The sequence below is a fragment of the Phycodurus eques genome, chromosome 21, assembly GCF_024500275.1.
Source record: "Phycodurus eques isolate BA_2022a chromosome 21, UOR_Pequ_1.1, whole genome shotgun sequence".
NCBI classification, from domain to species: Eukaryota; Metazoa; Chordata; class Actinopteri; order Syngnathiformes; family Syngnathidae; genus Phycodurus; species Phycodurus eques.
The window spans coordinates 4,803,045-4,815,857 of record NC_084545.1 but is presented as its reverse complement, the minus strand read 5'-3'; the positions used below and the strand labels follow the sequence as shown (position 1 = coordinate 4,815,857).

The 12,813-nt window shown below is 40.6% G+C and overlaps 1 protein-coding gene across 1 annotated transcript; it reads left to right on the top strand.

The window, feature by feature from the left end:
* The first annotated feature begins 7,264 nt into the window (after nucleotides 1–7,264).
* bhlhe22 (basic helix-loop-helix family, member e22) lies at nucleotides 7,265–8,310 on the top strand. Its single transcript, XM_061666605.1, has one exon. The coding sequence runs from the start codon at nucleotides 7,378–7,380 to the stop codon at nucleotides 8,182–8,184; it is 807 nt and encodes a 268-aa protein (XP_061522589.1). The 5' UTR covers nucleotides 7,265–7,377; the 3' UTR covers nucleotides 8,185–8,310.
* The last annotated feature ends 4,503 nt before the right edge of the window (nucleotides 8,311–12,813 follow it).

Genomic DNA, 12,813 nt, shown 5'->3' with positions numbered 1-12,813 from the left:
AGTTCGGCTAGAAACGCGGGCTGCAAAAGGATGGACGACGCCGTTCCGGTGAGTAGACGCGTTCCTCATTCGGGGGGTTTTATTGCGAGGAAGGCGCTCGCGCAGTGCGCATGTGCTGCACTTGCCATTGTTATTGCGGTAGCGGAGCACGCGTAGAGCCGACGCGCCGGCAAACGGCGGAGGACAATGGGGGAGGTTTTAGCGCCGGTGCCGCTGGAGCTCCGTGGCGGGAGGGAGGGGACCGCGGCCGAGCGGAGGCGAAGGGAGAGCGGCTACGCCGGGACGAGATGCCCACAAACCTCCCCCGGATCTCAAGTGGACGTCTTAAAATGGCGTTGCCCTTTGTTTGTGCGCCCCCTCGCCACACACGCATCACCATAGCTACCAGCGCACGTTTATTTACGCCAATTATGAGGCACTTGTTGGCTAAATAAGTGCATTCATTTTAAAAAATGGATTACTATAAAAAAATAAACATTTCTGTTTAGTGTAGAAAAAAAATGCAGCAAAAAAAAGGATGCAAGCATGCACACGAGCAAGGTGTTAAGTATGAGCGCGTTGTGTGCTTTTTTTCTTCCCCTGGTGGAATAGAGAAACGTTGCATAACAGGCGCACTGGCATTATCTTTTTTTTTTTTTTTTTTTTTTTTGAGGGAGGGGGGTGGGGGGGGATGACGCGCACACACACACACAAATGTCCATCCCAGTCGTCATTTTGGAGTTTCAAGGACACAGGGGTGATAGCTGGTGGATGCTGGGTAATATAGAGGAACATCTGTTTGCCTAGTGACGTCATCATCATCATCATCATCGCCCCCCCCCCCTTCCTTCTCTCCCTCCTCCCTCCTTCCTCCTTCCATCATCCCAATCCTCTCTCTTGTGCGCAAGGCAGATGCCTCATTTGTTTGGCCGGAGAGTGGCCATTAATCCCAAAGTCACAGAAGAAGGAGTTCGGCATGGTTCGGGTCTTGGACTACACGGAGCGGGTTTTTTGTGGTTTGTTTTCTTCTGTTGATTTTCTCGTCTCCCCCCCCCCCCCACCCCCTCCCCCTCTAGGTGTAACGTGAAGGAGAGGTTGGACTTTTACACTTTGCATGGATCTCTCCCCCCCCCCCCCGAAATAAAACAGATTGCGAAGATCCAAGCAGGAAGATTTTTGCGTTTTTTCGGATTTTAGTCGAATGGAATGCAGCAAGAGGATCTAACACACACACACATCCGGTCTGCGGGTTGCGTCTCTCCGTGTTCACAGCGGACCTTGATTTAATGTCTTACAATTAAGGCACGCGGTGAATGCCAAGAGATGATCCTCCTCGTCTTCTATCGGAATTTATTCATTTCCCTGTGTTGTATCTTTTAAAATTAAATAAACATGTTCAAAAAGCTGATTTTCTCTCCGCGTGTATGTGTGTGTGTGTTTGAGAGAGCTGTCCAGTGTGTGTGGTGCTGAAATCAGAGCCTTTTGTTTCACTCAGCATAAATGCCTACACTATACACTACCTTACACTCCTTTTGCAATGATTAAAAGTAAATCGACCATGTTATTTCTTAACTTATTCCAATTATTTAACGCACGCAAGATTCGACTACAGAGCGTTTTTAAAAGTGCAATCGCCTTAAAACTAATTGTTCCTTAGACAGGCACCGTGGAATGTCAATTTAAATAAGGGTTAAATCGAGTTATTTTTATTTTATTTTTTTGTAAGTCGTAAAATATATTGGTTTTTAAAAAAAAAAAAAAAAAAAAAAAAAAAAGGTCTGGTTTGGTCACATCGCGCCCCCCGGTGGTGCAAAAGAGACATTGCAGCATGCAGCTCTTCAATACGGAGTGGAAATGATGAGAAGCACACGATGACCTATATAGTAGTAATGTTAGTAGAATAGAAGAATTGTTAGTAGAATTGTTTTTTTCTATAATTTATTTTGTACCAATATGAGCGTAAACTTGTATTTTTCACATATTTGAGGGGGTGACAGATTTAATATTCCAAGTCTGTGTCACAAGACTATAGTCGAACAAGGGAAAATAATTTTTTTTTTGTGGAATTGAATTTTAAGTTTCGACTATTTTGAATCACGACTATCGCTTATCCTAAAAAGACTATTTTTGCAATTTTTTTTTATCATTTAAAAAAGTAACCATTCTTGCAGTATAAGTCCCCCCCCCCTTGAAATAATATCACTTAATTCAAGTAATAAAAACCGGACTTTATTCTAGTAACCTTAATATTTTTTTCCTTTGAAATAATATATTTTATCGTTGAAAAATATGACTTTATTCTAACAAGATATTTTATTTGTTGTCATATTTTACTCCCGCAATATTAACATTTGTGTTCTTCAAAAAAAGCCATATTTCTCGTACAAGTACACATTTTTTTTCTTTAAAAAAAATATATAAAATGACTTATTCAAGTTTACCCCCCCCCCCCAAGAAAAAATAGTTTTCATTGTCATATTGATGACTTTTGTTCTTTAAAAAAACTTTGCCCACTACATTCATAGTTTTATCATTGGGGGAAAAAAATAAAAATATATATTTTTGCAATATTATTTCATTATTATTTACTAGTTTTTTCTTTGAAAAAAATAAGACCATGTAATATTACACCTTTTACCCCTTCTATCCTTAAAAAAAAATGTGAATATTCAAGTAAGATTAAGCATTTTTTGTTGTTGTTCCTAAAGAAAGGACTTCATTCGAGTAATTACATTTTTTTTTGCTCTAAATAATACCACTTTATTCCAGTAAGTTTACACGTTTTTTCCTCAAATTGATGATTATCATTTATTTATTTTTAAAATAAAGATTATTCTCGCAATACCTTTTTACCTAGTAAAATACAAATTTGTTCTCATATGCCCTTATTTACATGAAATATATTTGTTTCTAGTAGTATTACGACCTCTTATCTCGAAAAGTGACGACATTTTCATGGTATTACACTTTTACATTTGTTTTTTCCTTTTCTTACTTGAGTCTCATGGTGCCTTTTTTGCCTCAAGAAATAAAACATTTTGGAAAATGACTTTATTCTGGTACGTTTTTTTTTTTTTTAAATCATTACCATAATACACGATCGCACAGCAAAGAAAATGCATCCAGAAAAATAAATACATTTCAAAAAATGTCTATGTTGTTTCTTTTTTTTCATTTTACACGCAAGGCTAAAGCAACCTATGGCTCGTGGGCCGTACACAGGGCCCACCAGAGCATTTGATGCGGTCTGCCATGCAATTCTAAGCCCAAATAAAGCTTCAAAACAACAATAATTGATCTTGCATCATGTTTATTCATGAATTTAGTCATTTCAAAAAACTAATTGTCACAATAACCTCCACCTTAATTAATAGAATGACTGTGAGGGAGTTCATCCAATCACATCCTCAACTCATTTCCTGTTTATTACCTTCAATTAAGAAAGCAATCAGACACACTGCAGAAAATGACGTGGGGGGGGGGGGCGGGGAACTATTACGCTTCACTTAAAATTCAAACGATTACCAGGAAGCAGAAGAAAAAGCACACGAGGTACAGAAACCCCGCAGAAAGATCAAATACGTCCATTTTAGGACGCTGCGTCATGATGACGTCAGGGATAACATGACGTGGTCGTTTTGCCCTGTGTAAAAATCCCTAACGAGTGCCTCCAGCAAGCTGCTCTGCTACCAACAACTCCAGCATGCAAGTCGATTTTGTACTACTAGTAGGCCTAGACCGCCATCTTGTGGTCAAGTCTGGCCATTAACAAAAAAAAAAAAAAGTCCTGAAACGTCACCGAAATTCGGACTTGACTCCTATTACCGGACCACGAAAACATTTTGGACAAATGTATGGGGGAAAAAAAGATGTGTTGGGATGAGTGGATGAGGCATGTGCGGGACATGCTAAGGAGACTAATTTTATCCGAGAGGAGACGGAGGGCAGCAAAAAGACAGAACACTGCAGCCAGGTGGAGACAGTGGAGCATAATCTCCCCCAAAACGACTTATTATTGGGACGAACAAGTTACTTCTCAGTGTGTGGCGATTGGTAAGGCGACACATTTTATCCAAGCGGAGACTGAGGGCAGAGAGAAAAGCTGGGCGCTTCAGCAAAAGGGAGACAGTGAAGCACAGTTCTTCATAAAATAAATTGGGAACAACAAGGGTCTCCTGTATTTACTTCTCGGTGTGTACCGGTTGGTCAGGAAACAAAATTTGATCCGTGAGGAGATTGAGGGCAGCAACAAAACGGACCACTGCAGCCAAAATGGAGACTGGGAAGCATAATATACCAATAGGACTAATTATTAAGAAGAACAAGGGTCTCTTGTTGTTACTTCTTGAATGGGAGACTAATTTTATCCAAGCAGAGACTGAGGGCAGAGAGAAAGCCGGGCGCCGCAGCAATTTGGTGACAGTACATACACACTGCAAGGAGGCTAATTTTATCAGAGAGGAGACTGCGGGTGGCAAAAGAAGATGGAACGCAGCAGCAAAGTGGAGAATGTGGAGCATAAATACCCGAGAGGAGTAAAGGAGTAAAAAAAAAAAAAAAAAAAAAAAAAATCATTTCACCAGAATACGTTTTTTTTTTTTTTTTTTTTTTTAAATGGCATGAACTAGGATTGGACTATGATGTGAAATGTTTGAAGAAGAAAGGCATAATTTGACGAGAATAAATTTATATTCTTAGAGAAAAAAGGGGTATAGTTGTACTTGGAAAAGTTTTTTTTTCTAGCAAAATGGCATCATCTCTGGTATAAAGTACACTTTCTTTTTTTAGAAAAAGGGGAATAATCATGTAGGAATTGGGTTTAGCGGGGGGAAAAAGCAAATAATCATACTAAAATAAAGTCATACTTTGAGCAAAAAAAGGGGAATAGTCCTACTAGTATAAAGTATTTTTTGTGAAAAAAGGGAATAATTGTCTTAGAATAAAGTCTATTTTTGGGGGGAGAAAAAGAGCTATATTTACACTAGGATAAGGTCATACGTTTTGTGAAAAAGGGAAACCATCATACTAAAATAAAGTCGTATTTTTAGAGAACAATAGTATGAAATCATATTTGGTTTTGAAAAAGGGGAATAGTTGTACTAGAATGAAGTCTTTAAAAAAAATTAAAAAAAAAAAAAAAAAAAAAAGCATAATTTTACCGGTATAAATTGATTTTTTTTAGATGAAGACCATCAACTTACTTGAATTAAGTCCTATTTTTACAGATAAAAAAAGGTTATACTCTTACTAGCATTGAGTCTTTCCCTTGTTTTATTTTTATTAGAAAAAAAATAAATCCTACAATTGCTACAATAAAGTCCTATTTCTTTTTCTTTCAGAAAGACAATCCTACTAGGATAAAGTCCTATTTTTGGAGGAAAAACAGACAATCATATAGAATGAAGTCACAGTTTGTGGAGAAAAAGTTGTCATCGAGCAAGTTGAGCGTCGCCGTGTTGGGGGTGGCGGGGTTACGAGGTGACGGGCGTCGGAGGAAGTCTCGGGAACACCTTCATGGCCAATCGGCTCGGCCTAATGAGACAAGATGGGGCCGGGGCGCGGCGGCCATTACGCCTCGGTCGGTCAGCACTTTGGAAACGAGGACGCCGCGGCGCCCTCTGAACACGAATGAATATTCATCAGCTCGACGCCACACAAAATTACTCGACGAGACCTCAGGCCGGGGCCGAGCGACTTCAACGTAGCCTGAAGGCGACCTCGCACCATCGGTCTGTTCCAAGGTCGTCGTCGCCATAAAAGCCTCGATTGACTGTCCACGGGGGAAGGAACGCCGGCCAGTGTGGCCGCACGTATCGCACGTACCAGAAAGCGCCACTGCGCGCGATGGGCAAAAACTTCAACCTTGGTTTTAAAATTTGGCAAAAACACACGAGAAATCTCCCAAACACGTGAGAAAATGTTTTAGGATTATGTTCTGATGAAACCCAAGATGGAATTTGTGGGTGTTTAATTCCAAAAGGTTTGCTTGGCATCAACAAACAAACAAAAAAAAACAAAAAAAAAAAAAAAAAAAAGAGAAGAACATCGTACCTGCAGTGAAGCATTGTGGGGGAAGCATCGCGTTGTGGGCTGTTTTGCCTTAATCGAGGTGGAGGAAAAATCTTCCGGCTTCTGCTAGAAAGCAAGCAAAAAACAAAAGTCAGGAAAAACCTACTGCAACAGCTGAACTTTATTCGGGCTTAATCAGAGGCGGCAGGTGTGCGCTGACTCCCGTTAAACATGAACTTGAACGTGATTGGTTCATTCTCAACACAGCCACATCCCAGTTAGACTGCAAGAGGGTGTGTGCAAACTTTTTTTTTCACCCCAATTGAGTTTTTGAGGTTAGAGGTCACGATAACGGTGGGAAAAGTTGAGAAACGATGAATCTTGGCCTCCTTTTTAATCGCAAAAATCTAACATTTAAACAGGGGTGTGTAGACTTTTTATAGAAATCTTTGCTTACACAACCGAGTGATTCATCTGCCATTTTAATTACATAAAGTTTTGCAATGCAATTTCATTTGGTCATTCTAATGCAAGACTCCCATTCAAAAATTCTTATCAAACAAAATGTTATTTTTATTTTTTGTTTAGTTTTCCCGTTTATTAGGGCAAAAAAAATATTTTTTTGAAGTAAACTAGCGAGACTGAATAATAAAAATGCGGTGAACTATTATCTCATTCTATTATTTTCGAGTTGAAGAGGGGGGGGGGGAATGGCATTTTAATCACGTGCATGATCAAATGATTTTTGTTTTTTTTAAAATTCAGTGTATCAACTCCTTCCCAATTGAGTTGTAAGACACGTGACAGTCCACAAGATGGCGCCACGCCCACGTGCGTGTGTCAGGGCGCATATTCGTCGTGGGAAAAGGAAAACGTGGCCAAGTCGAAAAATGAAAGCCACGTCAATCAAATGAACTGATACATATTTTGTTATTTTGAGTGTTTCACCACAATCCTCAAGTTTTACATCTGGAACGACATTCCGGCACAAAAATCATCTGTTTATGCTTTTATGCAGCTTATGGAACTTAAAAAAAAAAGTGTTTGCCATGCGGTGTAGATGTCCTTAATGAAATCGTTTAGGGAGTGTCGGTGGGGGTCCCGATGGGCGAATCCTTTTTAATAACCCTCCTCCGAATAGTAAAGGATAAGAGAGAGAGAGAGAGAGAGGGAAGGAGGAAGAAGGAGAGAAAGAGGGAGAGAGAGAGAGAGAGAGAGCGGGCGAGAGTCTCCTCCTCTTCCTCGGCTTGCAGTCTTTGACAAGCGTGACGGCGGCGGCGGCGGCGGCGTCAAACTCGCGAAGGGCAGCGCCGGGCCGAGACGCGCTGTCAAGAGTCGCTCCCCCCCGCCGCCCTCCCCCCCCCCCGTCCCCTCCCACCGAGGCTCCCCATGGACCGGAGGATCAACTTGAGCGGCGACATCTTCCACAAAACTCTGAGCGCCGTGTCCGGCGGCAAGAAGATGCTGCAGGACGCGTACCGGGCCGGCGCGGACGAGCGCCAGTCGTCGTCCGGCATCGGCTGCTTCGAGCAGGGCGACGCGGACCCCATCCCGCCGGGAGGACTGCGAGCGGCGGCGCTGGGTCTGCCCACCGGCTCGCTGTGCGTCAAGTACGGCGAGCACGCGGCGGCGGAGAGCAGCGGCGGGGAGCAGAGCCTCGACGACGACAGCGACGGCCGCTCGTGCAGCGACGTGCTGCTGCTGGCCGACCGCAAAGGCAAAGCGGAGGGCGGCAAGAAGAGCAAAGAGCAGAAGACGCTGCGGCTCAACATCAACGCCCGCGAGCGGCGGCGCATGCACGACCTGAACGACGCGCTGGACGAGCTGCGCGGCGTCATCCCGTACGCGCACAGCCCGTCCGTGCGTAAACTCTCCAAGATCGCCACGCTGCTGCTGGCCAAGAACTACATCCTCATGCAGGCGCAGGCGCTGGAGGAGATGCGCCGGCTGGTGGCCTACCTCAACCAGGGCCAGGCCATCTCCGCCGCCGCCATCCCGGGCACCACCGCGCTGGCCGGGCCGCCCCCCGGCCTGGGCGCCTACGAGCCGCCGCCGCCGCCGCCCGGCTACCCCTCCTTCCCCTCCGCCGCCGCCGCCGCCGCCGCCGCCGCCGCGTCGTCCTGCCCCGACAAGTGCGCGCTGTTCGGCGCGGCCGCCTCCAGCCTGCAGTGCAAGCAGTGCACTGACAAGCCTTAACCCAGCACGGCCAAGCGTCGAGACTCCGGACACACACTTTTCTAATATTGATTGTGTACAGAAAGTCGTCCTTTAAGTGCTGGTGTGAATGACTCTTGGACTTCTCTTGCTGGAGATTTTGGCTTTTTTTTTTTTTTTTTTTTGTGGGAGGGGACCGGACAACTTTTTACTCCACTTTTGAGAGGGATCGAACCTCTCTGCTGCTTCCTTCCCCCCCCCCCCCCCCCAATTTTTGTTCTCTCTTTGCGGAATGTCACAATTAAGTCTGCATTATAATTTTTATGTTGCAGGGGCACTGTGAGATATTTAAGGCAATTGCTGAAACCACAATTCCATGTGTCTTTTTATACCTATATATAACTTATTCATTTTCTTCATATTGTCCATTGCACATGCTGGTCTTTTTTTTTTTTTTTTTTTTTAATATATTTTACTAGATTAGATGCTTGTCAGGTCGAACTGTGTAGATATACTCGAGTTATTCTATGAGCAGAAGGCCCGTTTGTATGTATTTCAGTGTTGAAAAAAAAAGCTTTATTAAAATATTTTGAACAACATACATAAACATGCTCATTCCTTGCCTTTAAAAAAATGTTAATGTCAATTTAGGAATAGATTTTCGTGCGGAAAAATAATTTGTTGATTGTCATTCATTGAATTGGCTTTCGAAACCACATTTTAAAAAGTCTTCAATATGTGCAACATTGTGACTTCCCGTTTTTAAAATGGAAAATATATTTTTAAAAATGTGGGGAGTTATTTTAAAAAATAATGTTTCCTTCAACAATTAGGCTGGGAAAACGACACATTTGTTGCATAAAAAAAGAAGAAGAAAGAAAGCTTTGCAGTGGATAGCTGAATAAACAGTTTCAGCACCACGGACAGAGTCCCTCCCCCCACCCCCCCCCCCCCCCCCCCCCTTGATTTTCGGATTAATGCCAGGAAAAAAGTGGGAATTTACTCATTTAAAATGCTTCAAAATGTAGCAATTATGGAATAATCGTGTAAACAATAACACAGGCCGTGCGATGAGCTGTTCCGACAACTGTGTCCCACTTAATCCTGTCACGCTCATGAAAGATCCCCATGTTCCTTAACACTTTGAAGGAAGAAGGGGGGGGAGAAAAAAATGCTTTTTTTTTTTTTTTTTTTTTTAAAAAAGCACAAAAAAATATAAAACACACATTTTTATTTAATATGCATTTTAAAACAACAGAAGCACTTAACCCATACTAATACTCACATTCGAGATGCTGCTCATCATCCATGATGAAGCCGTACGTGTGACTTTGCCTATCTGCATTTTTCTGTGTTTGTGTCTGCGTGTAACTTCATTGACGCGCAAATGTGCTTTTGGTTATCTCAGATTACGATTGGCCCTTAACAAGAATGAAGTGTTGGGCATTAAATGTTCATTAAGAACAATATTTAATATAATTGTAAGCCACTGTAACTAAGTTTGAAGACCAACACCGCTTAAAGAGAGGAAAACAAAAACTTGTACTGTACTTAAAATGTTTCATTTAAAATTTGTTCTTCATAAAAAAAAAAGTTGAAACAAATTTGCACCTAAATGAATTTTTGTTAACAAACAGTTCTAAAAGATTAAATGCAAATGTTTTGCACTTAAAAGTTAAATACAACTGAAATGTACTTTAATAATGTAGTGTGCGGGATTTAAAAAAACAAAAAAGTTTAAGACTATGCAATTTGATTTGTAATTTAGAAGACACCTGATCAAATTCCTTGCATATTTTCTTGAAATCCAGCCTGATAATAAAGCTCAGTACGCAACAAAAGGGCCCGAAACCAAGTGCAAAAGCCTGAACATTTATTTTTAAAATACCAACCATTAACAAGAATAAAGTCCCAATATTCCCAAGAAAAGACAAGAAATAAAAGTCATTTCTTAAGAAGAAATTCCGAACAAACATTGCAATGTTTTTTTTTTTTTAAAGGAATTTTCAAAGAATAAAGTCACAATATAAGAAGGATGAAGTTCTACTTTTCAGTCAGAGGTTTAATGTTGGACTTAGTGCACAAAAAATGACTTTTGCCACTTTGTGGGTCAAACTGACCCATGAAGAAAACCTTTTTAAAGTTTAGGATAAAACTATTCTCCTCCCCATGTTGTTCTTATTTTGTTGTACATGACGTACACGTTTGCAACGTGGAAATCTTTTCTCTTCTATTTTTTTTTATTTAAAAAAAGACATTTTGCCCCCCCTTCAGGGGTCATCAAGATTTTTGAAATTGAGAGCAACCAGTTTGATGCACACTTCCGAAATCACAAATTTGCTCACTACCTTTAAGTATACGCTATTATTTCAAATGAGTGACATTGTAAAGACGGATCATTTTGACAACTTCTAACATTAATGATCGACAATTTAACAAGGTAGGAAACAGATAGAAACAAACTATTGCATATTGATAATGATCCGTTTCCTTCATTGTTGACAATTATTGTGAGAAATCATAAACATGTTGATGTGTCTTCAAATACAGCGGATGAATATCATTCCTTATTTACTGTTACTCGAGTCACACAGATCCCGTGTGGCCGCGTTTACATTGACGGAACGCACGAAACAATTTCACTTGATTTGCCCAAAAATGTTTATTCATAAACTAAAGATAAATGTGCGTTCGTCTATCTGTGCCAGTGACGTATAGTAAAAATCACAACAATTGAATGTTGTCCTATTAGATGGCAGGAGGAACAATTCACCTGCGTATCCACCTGTTGCTATAATTCTTTAAAAAAAAAAAAAAAAAAAAAAAAAGAAAGTAAAAGCCTTCAAGCCGTTCACGGTTGAAGTTTACTGTCAAACCAAACCAAACCAAACCAAACAAAACAAAGACGACCAAACAACTTTGTTCCCGCTAGCTTAATGCTAACACATAAGGGAAATCGCCATAGACGGGCTAACGATTAGGATCGATAGTCGTGGCGTGCTATTTTCCGTATTAAAAAACAAATGACAAAACACCAACAATCCATCCATTTTGAACCACGTAGTCTAAATCCGGCCTGATGATAAAGCTCATACATTTTTATTTTTTTGGAATACCGACCATAAAATGTCCAATTTACCGTATCCTATTCGTATACGCCAAAGGGACGATAAAGTCCGAAAATACATAAGCGCACGCAATTGAAACGAGCTATCGGCGACGAGGGACAGCCTCGTCAAAAGATATACGGTGAAAAAAAGATCAACTGCGTACACGCGTGGGCACGGCTCGGGCGCCAAATCGGCAGCGACGTGCGTTAATTCAGCGATTTGACATCAGGGTGACAGCCCCGCACCGCGTTGCCTCATACAAGGTACACAAGTCGAGCGAGTACACCTTTGTTGGATTCAATTCGTGTCTGTTCTTTATCATGTATTCATATTTGTAAGTTGACATGATGGCATATCGTCCTGTTTTGTCGTCGTCCCAGGGAAGACACAAATTGGGGTCCGAGGCGGCGAAAAGATCCCAAAAATCCAAACATCCCAAATGCTGCCTTAATTCTTTTTCCCGAAGCCCAAGTTTTTTTGGGGTTTGTTTTTTTAAATGTCATATTGAGATTTGATTCTCAAGAAATTACATATATTGTTCCTCGTAACACTGAGATTTGAATCTTGGAAAATTACAAACGCTTTATAAAACAGAGACTTTATTCTCAAAATCTTTTGATATTTTTCCTCTCGTGATTGTGATTTAAATTCCCGGAGAAGGAAACAATCTTTCTCAAAATGCTGAGACTTTGCTCTTATTAAATGGCATTTTTATTTTGTTATAATAAGAGCATATTCTTATAAAATCATTTTATTTTCATCATATTGAGACTAGTTTTTTTCATAATATCGCAGTGTTAGTTTTGAGAAATCACCCTTTTTTTCTCCCATTAATATGGAGATTGAATTACTTTTGATTTTTCATAATAATGACATACTTTTTTTCTTGTAATATTGAGACTCCATATTTTTTAATTCTCATGTTGAGACAGAATTCTCAACACTTTTTTCTAGTAATACTGAAATTCATTCTTGTAAAATGACATATTTTTTCTCGTAATAATGAGACTTCAATCTTTTCAACCAAATGTTTTCTGGCATTAAAATTGCGACTTTATTCTTAGAAAATCAAGATTTTTCATGTTTCTTCATATTTCATAATAGAAGTAATTTTCATGAAAAAAAATCTCATACTGTAACTTAAATCTCGCAAAATAACTTTTTTTGGGTTCTGATTTAATTCTTGTAAAACACATTTTCTTCTCGTAATACTGAGACTCAGTTTTCATCATTTTTTTGAAATTCTTGTGATACTGCAAAGTAAAAATAGCTGATAAAATGTGTTTGCACAAGTGTGCACACCCTATAAGGATGTGGCTGAGTTCAGAATTGACCAGCACACAGCTGCCATGACACCATTTCAAGTGCCTCTGATTAACCCCACCTAAAGTTCAGATGTTCTAGTCGCCTTTTCTCGACATGACATTTTAGTTGACTTATTTTTTTTGGTTTTCGAGCAAAAGCCTGAGGTTTGTGTGCCCACACTGACTGCTACCCACACTGGTTATAATTCCTTCCACCTTGACTATGGCCCCAGTGCCATCTGAAGAAAACAGCCCCG